This window comes from Mesocricetus auratus, unplaced genomic scaffold, assembly GCF_017639785.1.
Source record: "Mesocricetus auratus isolate SY011 unplaced genomic scaffold, BCM_Maur_2.0 Super-Scaffold_100007, whole genome shotgun sequence".
NCBI lineage: Eukaryota > Metazoa > Chordata > Mammalia > Rodentia > Cricetidae > Mesocricetus > Mesocricetus auratus.
The window spans coordinates 53102360-53121419 of NW_024429191.1; the positions used below are offsets into that span (position 1 = coordinate 53102360).

The window sequence follows — 19060 nt, forward strand, 5'->3', positions numbered from 1 at the left end:
GCCCAGCCAGTGTGCCACCCTGCCGCCATCGCCATCCATGCCAGGGCCCTTTTCCTCTAAAGTTCACATCATTCTGAACCTCTGCAGCTCAGCCACACTTGGTCAGCTTTCTTTGTTTGCTTTTGCTTTGGAGAATTTGGGGGTTGACTTTGAGTTTGGGTTTGTGGCTTGTGAGATAGCGTCTCACTTTGTAGCCCAGGCTTGCTTTGAACCCATGGCAATTGTCCTGTCTCAGCCTTCCGAGTGCTGGGATTACAGGTATAAGCCACAGCACCTCAAAGGGGGTCATGGGAGAGAGCAGTGGGCTATGGAGGTGACCCTCACAGGAGAACCTTCTGGAACAGAGGCCACTTGTTGAACTAGAACACCCTGGGCTGATGTAGTGTCCCATAGTCAGACCTGACCCTTCCCAAGGGTAACATCTGTCCCTACCCAAAAAAGCAGCAATCACAAAGGGTCTTGGCTTCAACCTGCCATCCCATCTTAGGCCTCAACCTTTCCCTACTCCTCAACATCTAGAGAGGGAGGAGGGACCTGAGGCAGCGTCCAGAAACCTGAGCAGGCACATCCAGCAGACACCCACCCTAGAACAGGGCAACCCAGAACCCTTCTTAGAAATGATGTCACAGCCTCTCCCAAGTCCTGCCTAACTCCTGAGGGAAATCACTGCCCAAGACCTCACAGGCCCTGAGTCACTCCCAGCCTCCAGGCAGCTGTGCAAGATTTCTGTTTATACCTCGCCCACAGCAGGAGGAGCAGAGGGGAGGAGAGCCTTCTGAGACCTATGGGGCTCAAAGGACAGCCCTAGTGTCAAAAGGCATGCCCCAATACCAGCCCAGGACTATTCTAGTAATCCCTTTAGAAGCGACCCTCATGGGGGTCTGTTCAACAGAAGCTGATCCCTGGTTTCAGAGCCCAAACCCCAATAGCATGATTGCCCTTCAGATTCGGTAAGGGTGAAAGAGAGCTGTAGAGGAGAGAGGGACACCCCTTACCAGCTCTCAAGTCCAGACATAACAAGTGTGAGCAAAACCAAAGTGCAATCTGCAGAATCCCTCTGTCCTGTAAACAGGGCCCCCACCGATGGTTGACACTGCCACACCCACCCAAGGTCTCTAGAAATAAGCATCAGGCTGTAGGCATGCTGGCACTGACCCACTGGTTCATGAAAGTCTCTGGACCAGCAACCCCAATCCTACCTCCTCTCCCTGGAACAAGCACAAGCTGGCCTGAGGACAGACAGGCTGGGGCTTCTGCCCTTGCCAGTGAAAACAACAAGCACTCCCCCCCCCAACCCGCAGCCTAGCTTCAGGGTCCTCTTGGGGCTCCTGGCTTCTTTTCTGCTACTGCCACCTGTAAACACCGACATCTGACCTCCATCTCGGTCAGCTGTCTCTCACCAGACTCCAACAGGGGACTGACCAACATCTCACACACACACGCACACACACACACGCACACACACACACACACACACACACACACACGCCCCTCTTCACAATGTGTGTGCTGTGCCGCACCCGCACACCTAGTAAGGATTTCTAAGGACCATCGCCCTACCTCCCAAACAGAATCCAGTGAGCCCAACTGCTCCAGTGCGATGGGTGCACGGAGCTCCCCCGGGCTCATCCGTGTTTTGCCAACACACGCATCCACTCTCAGCATCCACTCCAGTTCCACGCTCAGTCACACCCAGGACTCGCATCCAGATGCACGCCGGCTGTGGAATTACAACCCAGCCCGAGCAACTGACCTTACCACACTCCTGACGTGAATAGAATGTCAACAGTCAGTCCCGCCGGCTCACCCAACGCGCACGCTAGCCGGCGCAGCGTCCACGGCTCTCCATCCGGACCGAGCCCCCTCCTCCTCGGCGCGGGGTTCCCTCGAAGCCCGCCCAGTCGCGTGCACCGTCACCGCGGCGCGCACACGCGCACACCGCGCCCCGCCACCCGCCCGCAGCCGCTCGCACACCTGGCGGGCGCGCCCCCGGCCTCCGGAGCGCGCGTACGCAGCCGCTGCCCGTGCCCGCTAGAGCCCGCGCTCCCGACCCTCGGAGCCGGGTCTCCGGTGGCACCCACCACGCAGCTGCGGGAGACCGGGAGGGAGCCGAGCTGTCAAAAGCACCAGGGTTGGGATACCTGGTGGAGAACCCTGGGCAATGCTTGGGTCAGCCCGCCAGGGGACTGCCCCAGACAGTTCCTCCTGAACAAAGGCGTGGGGTGGGGCAGGCCCTGGAAACCCGGGGGACAGAAGGAGGGACAAACCCACCTGCCAGCAAAGGTTCCTGCAGGACAGACAGGGCGCAAGACACTAGGAGACCGAGGTACGGCAAAACCCGTAGGTTCCTAATGGGGCTCTCCGGAAAACCGTGCTATTGGAACTTGGAAGCAGGAGACCCTCGAGGATTGCTGAAAACCCCGAAGCTGGCACCTGCCTGTGACCTGGTAACCTATAGCTTTGGTTCATTCACTCTGCAGACACCATCCCATCTTCCAACAAACCAACGATGCTCCTCAACTTGAAAGTGTTGAGGGAACGATGTTCCAGGCTTTCTCTGTAACCCCCACAGCAGGCAGCCTCTAACACACATCCACTAATGGGAAGCTCATTCCCCAGAGGCAGCACTCAGGCAGCTTAAGCCCTTTATTTGCACAAAAATCTTCCTCACTCCTATCCGTTGGTCACAGCTCATTCTGTTCTGGCCACAATGTTCTGTTTCTAGAACATACCTCGCACTTGCTGTTTCCCGGTGCAGGGATATATTCTTGCATCCGTGTTCGGTGCCCCACCCAACCCCACCCCCAAACGTCCTCACCAGCACCTTCTCCATATGGCTGTGTCTTTGTGCAGCCCAAGACAGCTTTCCACCTCTTTCCGCATCCCCACACAGCTCGCTTATCATTCCCATGCCCTGTTCTAGACTTCCTAGCAATCTGATCAGCTCCTCGGACAAACTCTGCTTTCCGTGTTTGCATGCTGATGGCTGTCCTCTCGGGACACAGGAGTGTGTGTCCCATGCAGGCAGGAAAGGACCTGGCCCAGAGCATAATCATGAGGTGGAAGCAAGAGAGAAAAGTAGGAATGGGCTGGCCACAGTCTGGGTCCTGAAATGCTAACTACTTGGGCACTGAAGAACAGGCTCTGGCATGGGATCCAGCTGAGGAAAGGAACTGTCACTGCCTGTGGAATCCACAGGCCTCCTTAGACAAAGGACACTTCCCTCACTTTGGGTCTGAACTCTTCAACCCTAATTCTAGTGTTGGGCAGCAAAAATGATTTAGTAACTCAACACCAACCCTCACCTGAGTTTGATGCTCAGGACACACAGGGTATAAGGAAAGAGTCAGTTCTGAAAGTTGTCCTCTGACCTCCACATGCACCCACGACACCCATGTGCACACACACTAGCACGCACACACACATATATATACACACACATATATATATAGAGAGAGAGAGAGAACACATGAATTTAATTCTGAAATAATAATAAAATTGAGCCAGGTGGTAGTGCACGACTTTACTTCCAGCACTTGGGAGGCAGAAGCAAGTAGATCTCAAAAAAAAAAAAAAAAAAGAAAGAAAGAAAAGGGGAGTGGAACCCAGGAGATTAGAGCACTCGCCGCTTTTGCAGAGGACCTAGGTTTGGTTCCCAGCACCCATGTGGGCTCACCACTGTCTGTAACTCCATTTGCAGATCTGACGCCCTCTTCCAGCCTCCACCAGAAAGTTGACACATGGTGCACACGCATGAGAGCACACTGGTACACATAAGGTAAAAATCAATAAATACTAATAATAAGCTATCTCCTGAACTTACAGTGGTTCCAGTTACAAGTTGTTGACTTTAAGACCCTGTGAAAGTTAGACTTCCAGCCTTTTTCCTGGCTGCAGATCTGTCATGCATACACTCTTAAGATGCTGGACAGCAGCCATGAGCTACGGCTCTCAGACACACTTCACCAGGGTAAACAGCAGATCCTACAGTGTACACTGCTGCTAGGTTTGGAAAAGTGGTACTTGATAATTACTGGACACAATCAACATTTTATTGAAAAAATAGGCTACACTGTTGGCATTGGTGGCACATGCCTTTAATCCCAGCTCTTGGGAGGCAGAGGCAACCAGCTCTCCATGAGTTCGAGGCCAGTCTGGTCTACAGAGTGAGCTCCGGGACAGTCACGGCAGTTACACAAAGAAACCCTGTCTTGCAGAACTAAGGAAGGAAGGAAGGATGGAAGAAAGAAAGGAAGGAAGGAAGGAAGGAAGAAAATAGGTTAAACTATAATGTTCAGTAGGTCAGGTGTGTCAAACGCATTTAATATTTTCAACTTACCATGAGTCTGCTGTTGTAAGTTGGGCGCCTGTACATGCAAACCAATATGAACTAGAGAATTTTCATCTTTTTCTCATAAATGAAGCACTTTACAACTCTTCTTTGATACATTAAAACAATCAGCATTACTAGTCTGGCACTTTAGGAGCCATTAAGTAAAAGAAGAGTTACGAGAACACGAGCACTGAGATTTAGGGTCATGGTTCTGCTAGCCAAGGCAGCTGCTAAGTGACGAACACATAGGAAGCACATACAGTGTGGGTACACTAGGCAGAGTGATGATGTAAGTCCCAGGTGGGACACACCAAGAAGGAACAAGATCCCACTGGCCACTCAGAACAGGCTTCCCAGAACAACACAAGTTTTAACATTATGAATGTCTGTTTCTGGAGTTTTCCATTTACTACTTTCAGACTACGTTTAACAATGGGCAAGTTAAACTTTGGAGAAGAGGGGCTCACTGTGTTGGTTTGGACCTACATTCCAGCATCCAGAACATCTTGGATCCCATTGCTACTGAGATGATGCCTAGGGTCCTGCTGCCCGCAATGTCACCAGCATGCAATCCACATCCATCCTAGCGACATCCATAGACATGCTGAGCAGAAATCCAGTAGCAGCACCCACTCATTGGCCTCCTTAGCTGCAGTCCCCCTGCCCACGTTCCTCTGTGTCACCTGAAAGGCTCTTATGGGAAATGAGACTACTTCTTACAGAAACACACATCCGCTGTCTCACACTTCACCACCCCCAATGCAATTTCTAGTCTAGAAAACTAATCAGATAAACTCTCTTTCCCTGGCAGGGTTAGGGTTCTCAGGGAATTCATTCAATAATGATAATCATTCACTTCTTCCCTAAGTTTCCCCAAGCCAATCTCTTTAATAACAGACTTTGGAACTTGAATCAGGACTGATGTTCAGCCTGTTGATGTGAGGTTTCTGGGTGGTACCATTTTCCCCCTTTGTAGAGATAGAAATCATCCTCCCTGCCCGCAGTCTTTGGGTGTGTGCCTTGCACAAGGGAGTCCATGAGCAGAGTTCACCAGCCCCGCCTCTCACAAGCTGTGACTGACCCCCAGGCCTCAGCTCCTCTAACAGTGTTGACAGCAGATCATTCCCACAGAGCATTTAAATGATACACATCATAAGCACTAAAATAGTAAGCAAAAAATATGTGGGTGTGGTGGTAGGAGAATTAGGAGTCACAGGCTGGCCTAACCCTAGGCTACAGAATGAGACCCTGTGCCAAAACTAAAGAAAATAATAACTGCTGAGGTGGCAGTGGCACACGCCTTTAGTCCCAGCACTCCAGGGAAGCAGAGACAGGTGCATCTCTGTGAATTCAAGGCCAGCCTGGTCTACAGAGCAAGTTCCAGAACAGCCTGGGCTTGTACACAGAGAAACCCTGTCTTGAAACTACCTACCCGCTCCCCTCCCCCAAAAAAAGAGAAAAACAGAGCTGGAGATGTAGTTCGGGTGGTAGGGTACTTGCCTGGCACGCAAAGCTCTGGTGGGATCCCCAGCACCACACAGATTGGCCATCAATAAGTTACATGGTAATTCGAGCACTGGGACAGTGGAGACAGGAGGATTAGAAATTCAAGGTAATCATCAGCTGCCTATTGAATGTGAGGCCAGCCTGGGCTGCATGAGATCCTGTCTCAAAGGAAATAATAAGATAGCAATAATAATAAACAATATTCTATCACAAAAATAATTGTGGCCACTGAGCTATACTAAATTCCTCTTCGAGTCCCTTTCTGAGCTGTAGTCTATCTGATGGTGAAATCTGGAAGTATTTCAAATTGTCCCATCCTGTCATATGGTTGCCTGCATCCTCCAAGGCGCCTGCCTTGCTCTTGTGACTCTGAAGTTCACCCTTTTCTCTGACTCGGAGCATTTCCATCAGCCTCAGATCACCTGGCAGAAATCGCATCTTTCAGCTCTCCAACTAACAGTTTGGGGATCCCTCCTTAGTCTCAAACTTAGCCTCCTACCAATATACAACGTTCGTGTGTGAGTCACTCACTGGCTATTGAATGAGCTCTTTCTTGGACCACTCACGGTATGAGGATACAGAGAAGGAGAAGGTGGAGAGGTTCCTACCCTTCACCCCAGGGAGCTTACACTGCAGTGGGGGACGAAGACAAGGACAAACAGACCAATTAGACATGCCACACAGTGGTGAGAGCTTGGAAGGAAAGGAAATAAGTGATGTCAGATGGCAGGCAGTTGGCATGCAGGAGGGCTTTGCAGATGGCCTAAAACCAAATCACAGTGTGTCTTTCGTGACCACATCTCATTAGAAAGACGGTTCTTGGGGCAGCCCACCAGACTCTTCTTTGTAAGCCGTCACAATGATGCCCTTGGATTTCAGGGTAGAAGTTGATGTGTGTGTGTGTGTGTGTGTGTGTGTGTGTGTGTGTGTGTGTGTATGTATGAAGGTATGTGTATGTACATACATATTAATATGTAATATGTATAAGTGCTTTTCCTGAACACACATCTGTTACCACATGATTGCCTGGTGAGCACAGATGCCAGAAAAAAGTATCAGATACCCTGAATCTGGTGGTTATCATCTGCCATATGGGTGCTGAGATTCGAACCTGGGTCTCTGGAAGAGATGCCTGCTCTTAAACATGGAGCCATCTCTCCAGCCCTATTTTACTTTTCTAAAGATTTGTTTTGGAGGCTGGAGGGATGGCTTAGTAGTTAAGAGCACGAGCTACCCCTCCAGAGGTCCTGAGTTCAATTCTCAGCTCCCACATGTTGGCTCAAAACCACCTATAATTGTAGTCTATAACTGTAGTCCCATGGAATCTGATGCCCTCTGCTGGTGTGCAGACAAAACACCCACAGACATAAAATACATAAAAAAATAAATCTTTTTTAAAATTAGGTGTGTGTGTGTGTATGTGTTGTGTGTGTGTGTGTGTAGTTATCTGAGGAGATTAGAAGCATTGCATCTTTCTGGAGTTGGAGTCACAGGCAGTGTGAGGCACCCAATGTGGGAGCTGGAACTACATTTGGGTCCTCTGGAGCAACAATATTCACTCTTACCCGCTGAGTTCTCTCTCCAGCCCTTTACTTTTTGAGACAGGGTCTCACTGAGATGTACATGTATGTATGCACACATGTGCATGTGAAGATCACAGGACAGTCCTCAGAAGTCAGTTAGCTCCTCCCACCCATGGGTTCAAAGATCAAACTCATGCCTTGCATGACAAGCACTTTTCCCCATGGGTCGTCCTGCCAACCCCACCCCACACCCCACACCCCATACCCACACTCTCTATTAAAGAGCCAGCTCATCTCCAAGCCTGAGAACTCTCCACAGACATCACATCCTCAAGACTCGTGAACTCCTGAAGGGAGGGAAAATATATGCAGACCCATTTTACAGAGGAGAAAGCAGGAGCCATGAGTTAATTCTACTTTCTCTGCATCTCTACAACTGACAAACTCTTTCCAGGACCCCAGGAGTCCCCATCACTGTGGAGGTCCAAATTTTCCACTGTGAATTTATGAACCAAGGTGGGCTAGCTGTAGAGGCAGGAAGCCTGAACCCAGATGAAGAATGAGGGGAGGGATAGTGCAATGGTGCATGCCTTTATTTCCCAGCACTCAGGAGACAGAGGCAAGCCGATCTCTGTGAGTTCAAGGCCAGCATAACCTACATAACAAGTTTCAGGGCTACATAGTGAGACCCTGTCTCAGAAAAAAATGTGAGGGGGTGGGGAGGAGAAGGCAACAAGTAGAAGCTTCCCCTACCTGGAAGGAGATTCGAGGTCAGCTCGGCTGAGGATTCTGTGCTGCTGGGGGCTATAGAGCCACTGGAAGGCGGTCAGCGTCCTCTCTTCTATTCGGAACCGCCCTTCCTGCATGTACCTGTGGAAGGGATGGGTGAGTTAGACGGAGGCTCTGCACCGACTGCTCCTTTAGACAAGTGACACCCTTGTCGCCCTGCTCACCTGCCAGAAAAGCCCTGGTTGCACAGGACACACTAAAATGGCTCTGCTGAGGACGTAACTATAAGGAACAAGTCTCAACTTTGTCAGTAGAAAAGCTTTCTAGAAGCTGGCTGCTCAGAATGGAGAAGAGTCCCTTGAGTGATGAGTTCCCTGGCACTGGAAGTATATAACAAGATTAAGCATCAGAAAAATGTCTATCCTGTAATCCCATCAGGCTAAGACAATGGTGTGTGTGTGTGTGTGTGTGTGTGTGTGTGTGTCTGCTGTCTGTCTGCCTGTCTGTCTGTCCGAGCACGTGCACTGTGGATGTATATGCACTCACCCACACATGCACATGTTAAATGTCATCTATCACTCTCCATCTTATTTTTTGAAACAGGATCTCTTAATGAACCTGGCCCCTGCTGATTGGCTAGACTGGCTGGCCCCACCACAACCACTCCTCCTAGAGACCCACCTATTTCCACATCCTCCAGTCCTGGGGTTACAGATGCAGTGAGGATCCAAACTCAGATACTTGTGCAGCAAGCACTTAACCCACTGATCTATCTCCCTAGCCTAACACTGGCCTTTCTGCTCTCACACCAGGACTGCCACTGAGTGTGACTCAGGATTCAGTGTCAGAATCAGATCCTCCACACCATTACAATACTCTCGCAGAGTCCCAGCTGGCCCCTGGCAGGACCAGAGAAGCTGGGCAAAGTGACACAAAGGGAAGATAGTCCTTCTCCTACTCTGGTCAACCCTTCCTTATAGAATCGTGCATCCATTCATTAATTCAACATGTATTGAATACTTTAGAGCAGTGGTTCTCAACCTTCCTAATGCTGCAACCCTTTAATAGAGTTCCTCATGCTGTACTGACCCACAACCAAAAAATTACTTTCATTGTTACTTCATAACTGTAATTATACTACTGTTATGATTACAATATAAATATCTGTGTTTTCCAGTGGTCTTAGGTGACTCCTGTGAAAGGGGCATTCGATATCCCCGACCAGAGAGGGGTTGGCACCCCTGGATTGAGATGGAAAAGCAGGCATGTTCTCTCACCCTCCAGGACTTTCAGTCCTGTGAGAGAGTATCCGAAAATAAGTATATCATGATCCAATTATAGTACTACACACCTGTAATCCTAGCACTTAGGAAGCAGAGGCAGGAGGATCACCACAAGTTCAAAGTCAACCCCATCTACATATTGAGTTCCAGGCCAGCCAAGGCTATATAAGGTGATCCTGCCTCAAAAAGGCAAAAAGAAAATTAAGCAAATGATCAATCAAACATTACTACAGCATTCTCCTATACTGCCATGAGAGAGCCAGTTGTCATCAGCCACCTATATTAATTCTAAATGCATGTCTCTGTTAATGCAGTGATGCTCCTCTGGAGACTTCATCTACAGTAAATGCAGACCAGGATAGTTGCAGGATATTAACATAGTGAAAGGCTGGTGCTGGAGAGATGGCTCAGAAGTTTGGAGCACTTGTTGCTCTTGCAGAGGACACAGCTTGGGTTCCCAGCACCCATACAGCAGCTAAGAGCAGTCCATAACTCCAGTCCCAGAAGGCACAACACTCTCTTCTGACCTCCGCAAGCACTACATGAGCATGATATGCAAACATACTTGCAAACAAAATACACAAACATAAATATACAAATAAGTCTTTGTTTTTTTTTTAAGAACAGCAAAAGACTGAGGACTGAATCTTGCCAATCCCCTTCCAGTAGGGACTACATAAAAAGTATGGTATGTCTATACAGTAAAAAAGTATACAGCTACAAATAAGGGTATTCTTGTATGCTATCCTGCCACCTCCAAGATTCACTACTAGAAAGTGGGGGGGGGAATCATGTATGGGTAATTGATGTTAAAAGAGAGTTGCTTACTTTATATATACAAACTCTGAAGACACAAAATGTAATAAAAGTTATTTCCTGGTTTGGGTGTGGAATAGGGTGGGTGAGGGAATGGGAAAGTGACAGGGCATCAATGTAACTTCTCATAAGGGAGTGATGACCTGTCTTAAAAGTGTGTGTGTGTGTGTGTGTGTGTGTGTGTGTGTGTGTGTGTGTGTATGTTTACAGCTACAAATGCTACGGGATAAATATTGTACAGCTGCTGTGCTATTGCTCAGGAGAGCCCAGGCCACCTGCTCAGGGAAGAAGTTTTCTAGGGGACATCCTGGGGGTGCAGGCAGAGCTGCGCTCCAAGGTTGAGGGAGGACTGCCTCATTGGGCTCAGGGTGCTGTCACTGAGGCTAAGTGTGCCTCCCCTTCCCAGGTACTGGAATTACAGGTAGGTGACATCACAGCAGGTTTTAGGAGGTGTCAGGGATCGAACCTGAGGCTTCATGCTTGCTAAGCAAGCACTCTACCAACTGAGCCACATCCCCAGCCTCCGGTCTCCTCTTACAAGGACCCCAATCTCATAAGGGCTCTCTACCTTAATTCCTTCCCACAGGACTCACCCTTCTGCCATTACGACCATATTGGGCAGGTGGAGTTTTAACCTATGGGTCTGAGGGACATGGCAGGGACTTGCTACGAGACAGGGGTGTTGTAAGACTCCAACAGAGACACCTGCTCAGACAAAGCTAGAAAACAGAATGACTGCCCTCGAGGCCTGAAAGAAGGCAGGGGTACTAAGAGCAAAGGACACCCATTGCTCCTGTGTTCTCCCAAACTAGAGATTCTGGCCCTGGCCTTGGTCTTCATTGTCTTCTATATTACCCAGTGGACTTTCAGGTCCTAGTTGCTGGTGGGAATAGCAGGGCATCTAGGCTGGACACTTTTGTTTGTTTGTTTTTGTTTTTTGAGACAGGGTTTCTCTGTATTGTCTTGGAGGCTGTCCTGGAACTCGCTTTATAGACCAGGCTGGCCTCAAACTCACAGAGATCCACCTGCCTCTGCATCCCAAGTGCTGGGATTAAAGGCGTATGCCACCAATACCTGGCTTTTTTTGTTTGTTTGTTTGTTTGGTTGGTTGGTTGGTTGGTTGGTTGGTTGGTTAGTTTTTCGAGACAGAGTTTCTCTGTAAAGTTTTGGAGCCTGTTCTGAAACTCACTTTGTAGACCAGGTTAGCCTCAAATTCACAAAGATCCACCTACCTCTGCCTCCCGGGTGCTGAAATTAAAATTGTGTGCCATCACCACCCAGTGAAGCTAGACACTCTTAAAGAGAACCAGGGGTGTCTCAGGTAGGACAGTGCTGGAGATGGATGGACAGTCCTAGGAAGACTTGCCCTTGAGCTAAAGAGGTAGGGTGGCAGGACCTGTTGCTGGGGTGGGCATGGATGGGATTCATGGGCAAGACAGGCTCCTGGTTTACCCAGGAAGCTGCTCACTCCGGATGAGAATACCTTTGGGAAAGAAATTCATGATTGCTGCTTGGGGTTTGAATTTTACTGTGACCTTCTTCTGCCCCAAAATTATTCCCCTTCTACTAACCTTGCCTTAAATGCTGCCTCCTCCAGGAAGGCTACACTCACTTACCCATCCTATTCCGACACCAATTCCCTACCTTCCCTCATCCTTAGACTCTTCAGGTTGATGCAGATGTGCATCTGTCATGTCCATGGGGAAACCAATCACACCAGTAAACTAACAATGAGAACAGAATGACTGTGTGGGAGCACTATATGGGGAGAACTATAGGGGGACTATTGTATGAGGGAACATTGTATGAGGAGCATTCTTTGTGTAAGAATCCTCATAGGGAGCCGGACATTGGTGGCGCACGCCTTTAATCCCAGCACTCGGGAGGCAGAGGCAGGCGGATCTCTGTGAGTTCGAGGCCGGGCTGGACCCACAGCCTCGAAAACAATACAGAGAAACCCTGTCTCGTAAAAACAAACAAACAAAAAAAAGAATCCTCATAGGGAGCACTATAAAGGGAACACTGTAATGACTTTAGTGCCACTGGAGTATGAACCGTGTGACAGTATTATACTTTCAAAAACTGAGCAATCTATTTTTTTTGTTTTATGAGACAGGGTTTCTCTGTATTAATTTGGAGGCTGTCAGTCCAGCCCAGCCTCGAACTCACAGAGATCCGCCTGCCTCTGCCTCCTGAGTGCTGGGATTAAAGGCGTGCACCACCATCACCCAGTTTTGCTTTAGTGTTTTGAGACAGAATCTCATATTGCTCAGGTTGACCTTCATATGACTACGTGACCAAAGCAGGCAATGAATTTTTTATTCTCTGGCCTTTTCCTTAAAAGTGCTGGGATTACAGGCCTGATCCACCACCCAAGCCCCTCTTGTTTCTATAGCAGCTTTTCTCGTTGCTGTATGGTACATTCATACACACAGAGGCCCATGTCCCTGATTCCTTTGTCCTTCTCAAACGTACCCTGCCTCTCCTCACCTGGGAGTGCTCCTCACTGAACTGCCATCCCTCCATGTTTGCCCCAAACCACACTGCCTCTGAATCTATGCCCAGTCTCCCAGCCAGAGTCCAAGTCAGCACTAAGATTCCAGATGTGTGACCTAACCTGGTTCACAGCACCACAACAGCCCAGCTTGCCCATGAGTGAGCTATTCCCAATGTGCCTCTCTGTCGCTCTGCCCCCCAGATTTGATAGTCAAGCCAGCCTGTCATAAAAATCACAGTAGCAATGGTAGTCGGCTCATTACCACCTTGGGAATGCTCTGCCACAGATGATATTTTTTTGTTTGTTTGTTTGTTTGTTTTTTGAGACAGGGTTTCTCTGTGGCTTTGGAGGCTGTCCTGGAACTAGCTCTTGTAGACCAGGCTGGTCTCAAACTCACAGAGATCTGCCTGCCTCTACCTCCCGAGTGCTGGGATTAAAGGCATGCGCCGCCACTACCAGGTTGATCTTTATTAGTGAGTTCAATTTACTAACTTAGGAAATGAGTTTGCCAATCTGGATCTCACAGAATATAAGAAAAATGGATCACCCATCCACAAATATCTTCCTGGATATCCTGCTGTGTATCTGAAATCCACCAACAGTTCTTGCAAGGAAATTAGTTACGCACAGAGATGGTTGTTGTATGGTGTGGTGGTATGTGGTGGTGTGTGATGGTGTGTGATGGTGTGTGTGTGTGTGTGAGAGAGAGAGAGAGAGAGAGAGAGAGAGAGAGAGAGGGAGGGAGGGAGGGAGGGAGGGAGGGAGGGAGGGAGGGAGGGAGGGAGGGAGGGAGAGACTAGGGATTGAAATCAGACTTTGTACATAGTAGGCACTCTACCACAGAGCTATGTTCCTAGCCTCAGGGCTAACTTTTCAATCCACTGTCAGCCACTAAAACTTGAGCAATGAGGAGCTGAAAATGTTCAGCAGCAGTTAGGAGTGCTTGCTGCTCTTGTAGAGGTCCCTCGTTCAGGTCCCAGCACCCACATCAGATGGCTTACAACCACCTATAACCAGTTCTAGGGACCAAACACCTTCTTCTGCCTCTGTGGGCACATACACACAGGGAAGGACACTAAGATATATACACATATAAATAACAAATAAGTAAATTTTAAGAAAAACTTAGCCTCCAAAACAATACAGAGAAACCCTGTCTCGTAAAAACCAAAAAAAAAAAATTTTTAAGAAAAACTTAAACAATAGGCCAGTAAGAGGGTTCAGTGAGAAAAGGTATTTGCTGCCAAGCCTGATGAACCAGGTCCCCATGTGGTGGGAAGACAGAAGAGACTCCCACCAAGTGGCACACATGCATCCTCCCCACTAATTAATTATATTAAATTAACTAATTAATCAATTTTAAAAACCTTTAGCGAGAATTAGAAGAATAGAAGCTGAGACCTACTGCTGTGATCTGAACATGTGTCCCTAAATTTTTGTTGAATCCTGACCTCAGGGGCATGATGTCAGGGGCAGAGTATTACAGGAAGTAAGGAAGTTTGGAGGGCTGAGCCCTCACGAATGGGGTTAGTGGTCTTCTGAAGGAGACCCTGGAGAGCCCCATTAACACAAGAAGACACAGTAAGAGTGCTCCAGTGTACCTTCACCAGGTTCTAAATCAGTTGGTGCTTTGATCTTGGACTTCTCAATCTCCAGGACTGTGAGAAACACGTTTCTTGTGCATAAGCTTCCAGCCTGTGGTGTTTTATTACAGCAGCCTGAATAGACTAAGACACCTGGCATAGCCAGTGACATTTGAATGGGCATGCGGGTGAACCCTAGAAAGGGTCAGGAGGACAATCATACTCCCATAAAACAGTTAAGGATCCAGTTACTTCCTAGCTGGGAAGTAACTGGATCCAGACCATGAATCCTTGTGACAGTCAGGACTCTAACGCCCAAGGCAATACTCACTCTTTCCAGAACACAGTCTCCTATTGCCAAGAAAGACACAGCCAAGAGGCATCTAACAAAAGCTGCAGAGACAGGATTCCAGCAGTTGTGAGCTGCATGATCTCCTGGAAGCTCTGCTAAGGGGTTGGAGCCAGGCCAGGAGAGTCAGAGCCTGGAGGGCAAACCCTGGGCTGAGCCATGCCTAAAGCCATCACTCCCAGGGCAGCTCAGGAAAATGAACCAAAGAATTTTTGGTCTGGGCTTTGGTTGGTTGGTTGGTTGGTTGGTTGGTTGTTTTCTCTTGGTCACTTTGGATTCGGGGTTTTGTTTTCACTTGTAAATAAGATAATTATAACTTGGGTCTGGGAGATAGTTCAGTAGGCAAATGCTGTAGCCACACATACTGACAACCAGAGTTCAGTCACTGGGACCCATGTAAAAATCTGGTACTCCTATGGTGACAAGGAAGGCAAGAACAAGACAATCAGGGAAGCTCGTGGGCCAGTTAGCAGGGAATACAATGCAGCAACAGAAGCAAGAGAGACCCTGACTTAACAGGGTGGATGGTAGGGACTGACTCCTGGAAGCTGTCCTCTGCCTTTAATCCCAGTTGTGCACACCTTTAATCCCAGCACTCGGGAGGCAGAGGCAGGCGAATCTCTGTGAGTTCAAGACCAGCCTGGTCTACAGAGAGAGTTCCAGGACAGCCTCCAAAAGAATACAGAGAAACCCTGTCTCAAAAAAAAATCGCAGTTACCAGAGGCAGTTTGAAAGTTCCTGTTACCAACAACCACATTGCTGAGGGCTCTGCAGAACATTCTTGGCTCTGTGTGTGTGTGTGTGTGTGTGTGTGTGTGTGTGTGTGTCCAGGACTACACACAAAAACCCCATGCTCCAGAACACTCAGTGACTCTGTCTTAGTCAGGGTTTCTACTGCTGCAACCAAACACCATGACCAAAAAGCAAGTCGGGGAGGAAAGGGTTTATTTGGCTTCTACTTCCACATTGCTGTCCATCACTGAAGGAAGTCAGCACAGGAACTCAAGCAGGGCAGGATCCTGGACACAGGAGATGATGCAGAGGCCATGGAGGGGAGCTGCTTACTGGCCTGCTTCTCATGGCTTGCTCAGCCTGCTTTCTTATAGAACCCAGGACCAGCAGCCCAGAGATAGCACCTTAACTGAGGTTCCATCCTCTCTGATAACTCTAGATTGTGTCGAGTTGACACACAAAACTAGCCAGTATAGACTCCCATTGTTCAAATTAAATATAAACTCTAGTTGGGCATTCAAGCCCCACTGCCACCGGCTCCTCTTTCTCAAGCCCAGTTCTACCCGATCTTCCTCCATAAATCTAATCCTACAGCTAATCCCAGCAACTATGTTGTCCAGAATGCGTCCTGTACTTTCCAGCCAGCATGTGTCTCCTCCTACCCCATCCCTGCCTGAATACCATCCTTCTCAGCGATTTTTACATCTACTTGTTTATTTATTTGTTTTAATCTCACTATGTAGCACCAGATAGCCTGGAACTTGTTATGTAGACTGTTCCAGGAGATTCAACACCTTCTTCTGGTGTCTTCGAGCATCAGGCATGCACATGGTGCACAGACATACATGGAAGCAAGACACCTATATACAAAATAAAAACAAATAAAATTTTAAAAATTTAAAAAGTAAAGTGAGCAGCGTCTGAAAACAACATCCGAGGTTGTCCTTGTACCCACTCTCAAATGTGCATATGTGCTTGCATACACACACACACACACACACACACACACACACACAGACCAAACAAACAAAAAATCCCAAAAGTGATGATAATAATTTTGGCAGGCAGATCTCTGTAGTTCAGGACCAGCCTGGTCTACAGATTGAGTTCTAGGAAAGACAAGGTTATAGAAAGAAACACGTGTTTGCTGCGCGGCCTTCACTGATCATTTTCCCTTCCTGACGTCTCATCTGTAAACCAGGTGTGCCACTGTCTTCTGAGTACTACTTACTGTGAATAGTTGAGTGCATGCAATTCCTGAGCTCTGATTACTGCAAAGTCATGGGAAGTGCTCTGGATGTTGCTCTCATTGATACTAATACTTAAAACCAGTCCCACCAAACAGAGGCCAAATCCTTGGCAGCTCTGAGCATTCAGACCCCAGGATTCAAGGAACATGGTTCCCAGAGCCATCCTGATAACCGACTTGCAGCACCTTGGAAAAGCCTCTAGGCCTGCAGTCTGGTAATCTGACACCCCACTGACAGATTTCCTAGCAGAGGACTGTGGTGGGGGAAGGGGGAAGTGCCCAATCTACACATGACTCCCCTCCCAAACCTCCCAGGCCTACTCCACTGAGTAAGGGCTCACCGCAGTGGACCTTGAGGAGGTGAGCTGGGGTATCTCTTTGAATAGAAGGGTAGGGTGGTGGCTGGTGCCCTCTTGGGACTCAGGATTTAGCCTCTACGTCAGGAGCAGGATTGGAGGTAGGCAGGTTTCCCCACGGCTAGGGAAACTGAGGGGGGATGAAGGGAGTGGGAACCCCACCGAGTGCCTGTGGAAGGAGGGCTGCAGCCCCTCCAAAGCTCAGAGTACCTGCAAGGTTTGGTTTTCCTTAGAATCTAGAAGTCTTCCTGCGGACAGGGGCGGGTTGAGCAAGTCAAACTGCTCTCTAAAACCCTGAAATCCCGGGTGAAGTCCCCGTTGTCATCCCTGAGCATTCAAACACTGAGATGCCAGGAGACATCTGTTCCAGGACCCGACTCTCTGGAGAGTACCTAGGATGCTGCTGCACGGGGACACTGAGTGGCTTTGGTCTGGCAGGCCAGCACCTCTGTTAACCCAATCCTGTGTCTCTCCACTCGAAGAAACTTTGGGCTGGCGTCCCCGCTCCCGGGCTACCCATTACCCACTCACCAGCGCACCAGCTGCCAGCGCTTCTCCCCCGGCGCCCTGCGGCCCGCCATGACTTCCGCGGAGACAGCTCCAGCTGCATCAGGACCAGTGCCCAGCGCGCTGCCGCGGGGACAGCACGGGACCCAGAGGCGCTCACCCTCCCAAAGGCCGTGCGCCCCACCCTCAGCCGACCAGCCGGGTCACGGCACTTCTCTGCAGTAGCGCGCCGGACCGCCCAGTCTTCTTCGCCTCTTTGCGGATCACAGCCTCACCCAACCGGATATCTGGGTTTCTTTGGAGCACCGAGCCAGGAGTCACGTTCTCAAAGACCTTTAGCACCTCTGTGCTTTGACCCCCTTAAACAGTTTGTTCTATTTATAACATAAACGTGAAACATAAAAAATTAAACTCTCTTAAAAGCCTAAAATAAAAACAGATGTGCCCGGAGAACGATTAAACTATTATAATACGGCAGTCATTAAAACAGTACCATGGCGGCAGCCTAGACACTGCCCACCCTAGGTCCAGCCCCACCCGAGCTGTCAACCTCCCATCCTCCCCAGATTCTATTCCTGGGAGAAGGGCAGACTAGCCCGGCTGACCGTATCAGAGGCTTGAGCAACCCAAACCTGGTAAAGGAGCTCTGAAATGTCTGTAAAGCCAGGCAAGGGGGTACTCTGTAATTCTAGGACTCAGGAGGCAGAGGCAGAAAGATCAAGAGTTCAAGGTTATCCTCACCTGCAAAGCCAGAAAAGGGCCAGCTTGGTATTCGTATACCTGTCAAGAAAGGAAAGAAGGAACAAGCAGCCCCTATCAGAGAGGAAGAGAAGGAGAAAAAGGAGGCGGAGGAGGAATGCTTAGGAGACTGCACATTCAGGGGAGCCTCCCAATTCACTGGCTTCCCATAGTAAGTCAATCCAAATGCAGTATTCCCTTGTTTTGTTTTTCTAAGATAGTGTCCTGTTATATAACCTAGGCTGGCCTTAAACTCTTGGCAATCTTCCTGCCTCAGCCTCCAAGTGTTGGGACTACAAGAGTGCACCCTCACACTGGGAAACCCTTTTGCTTTACAGGAGAGAAACTGGGCAGACTGAAGTACAAAATCTGGCTCCACACTCAGGAGGCAGAGACAGGAGGATCACTGTGAGCTCAAGGCCAGCCTGGTATACATAGTTAGACCCTGTTTCAAACAAGAAAACACAAATTTCTAGGAATTGACCTGCTACTGACCTTTGCCATTCTGTCCATACACGCCCTCTCCACTGTTCAATAAAAAAACTAAGTTACAAAAGTGGGCTTTGAAGCATGGGCCTGCAATACTAGTACTCAGAAGACTAAAGCAGAAGACTTTAGTAAGAGGGTTTTTTAATACTAAGATTCCATAAATTCTAAGTATCCCCACCCAGGCCTTCCACAGCATCTCAACTAAGCAATAGCAGGAAAGCAGGAAGGCCCACACACCCACATGTAAGCGCTGCAGGACACCATACGAGAGAGAGAGAAGGAAAGAAACACAGTAATTTGGAGCTGGAGTGTCTGGCATGGGGCTGACAATTCCTTCTAAGCAATCTTTCTTTAATCTTCTCAAGTGAAA

At 48.8% G+C, this 19060-nt stretch overlaps 1 protein-coding gene and 1 non-coding gene across 8 annotated transcripts in view; both read right to left on the minus strand.

Annotated features, from left to right (window-relative positions):
• Rap1gap2 (RAP1 GTPase activating protein 2) overlaps positions 1-17990 on the minus strand; it is a 219296-nt gene extending 201306 nt beyond the window's left edge. For 2 of the 7 annotated variants that reach the window (XM_040749118.1, XM_040749117.1), the window contains exons 1-2: positions 17488-17986; positions 8116-8232 (exon numbers count right to left, since the gene is read on the minus strand). In XM_040749118.1, coding sequence (XP_040605052.1) covers positions 8116-8232; positions 17488-17537 — 167 coding nt within the window. In that variant the 5' untranslated portion in view covers positions 17538-17986. Of the gene's footprint in view, positions 1-1753; positions 1911-8115; positions 8233-17487 lie in introns of those variants that run through there. The other 5 variants (XM_021225667.2, XM_021225666.2, XM_021225668.2 and 2 more) reach the window with 4 other exon arrangements.
• Trnaa-agc lies at positions 10636-10708 on the minus strand. Its single transcript has one exon. It is a non-coding gene; the product is annotated as a tRNA-Ala (tRNA).
• Positions 17991-19060: the final 1070 nt, after the last annotated feature.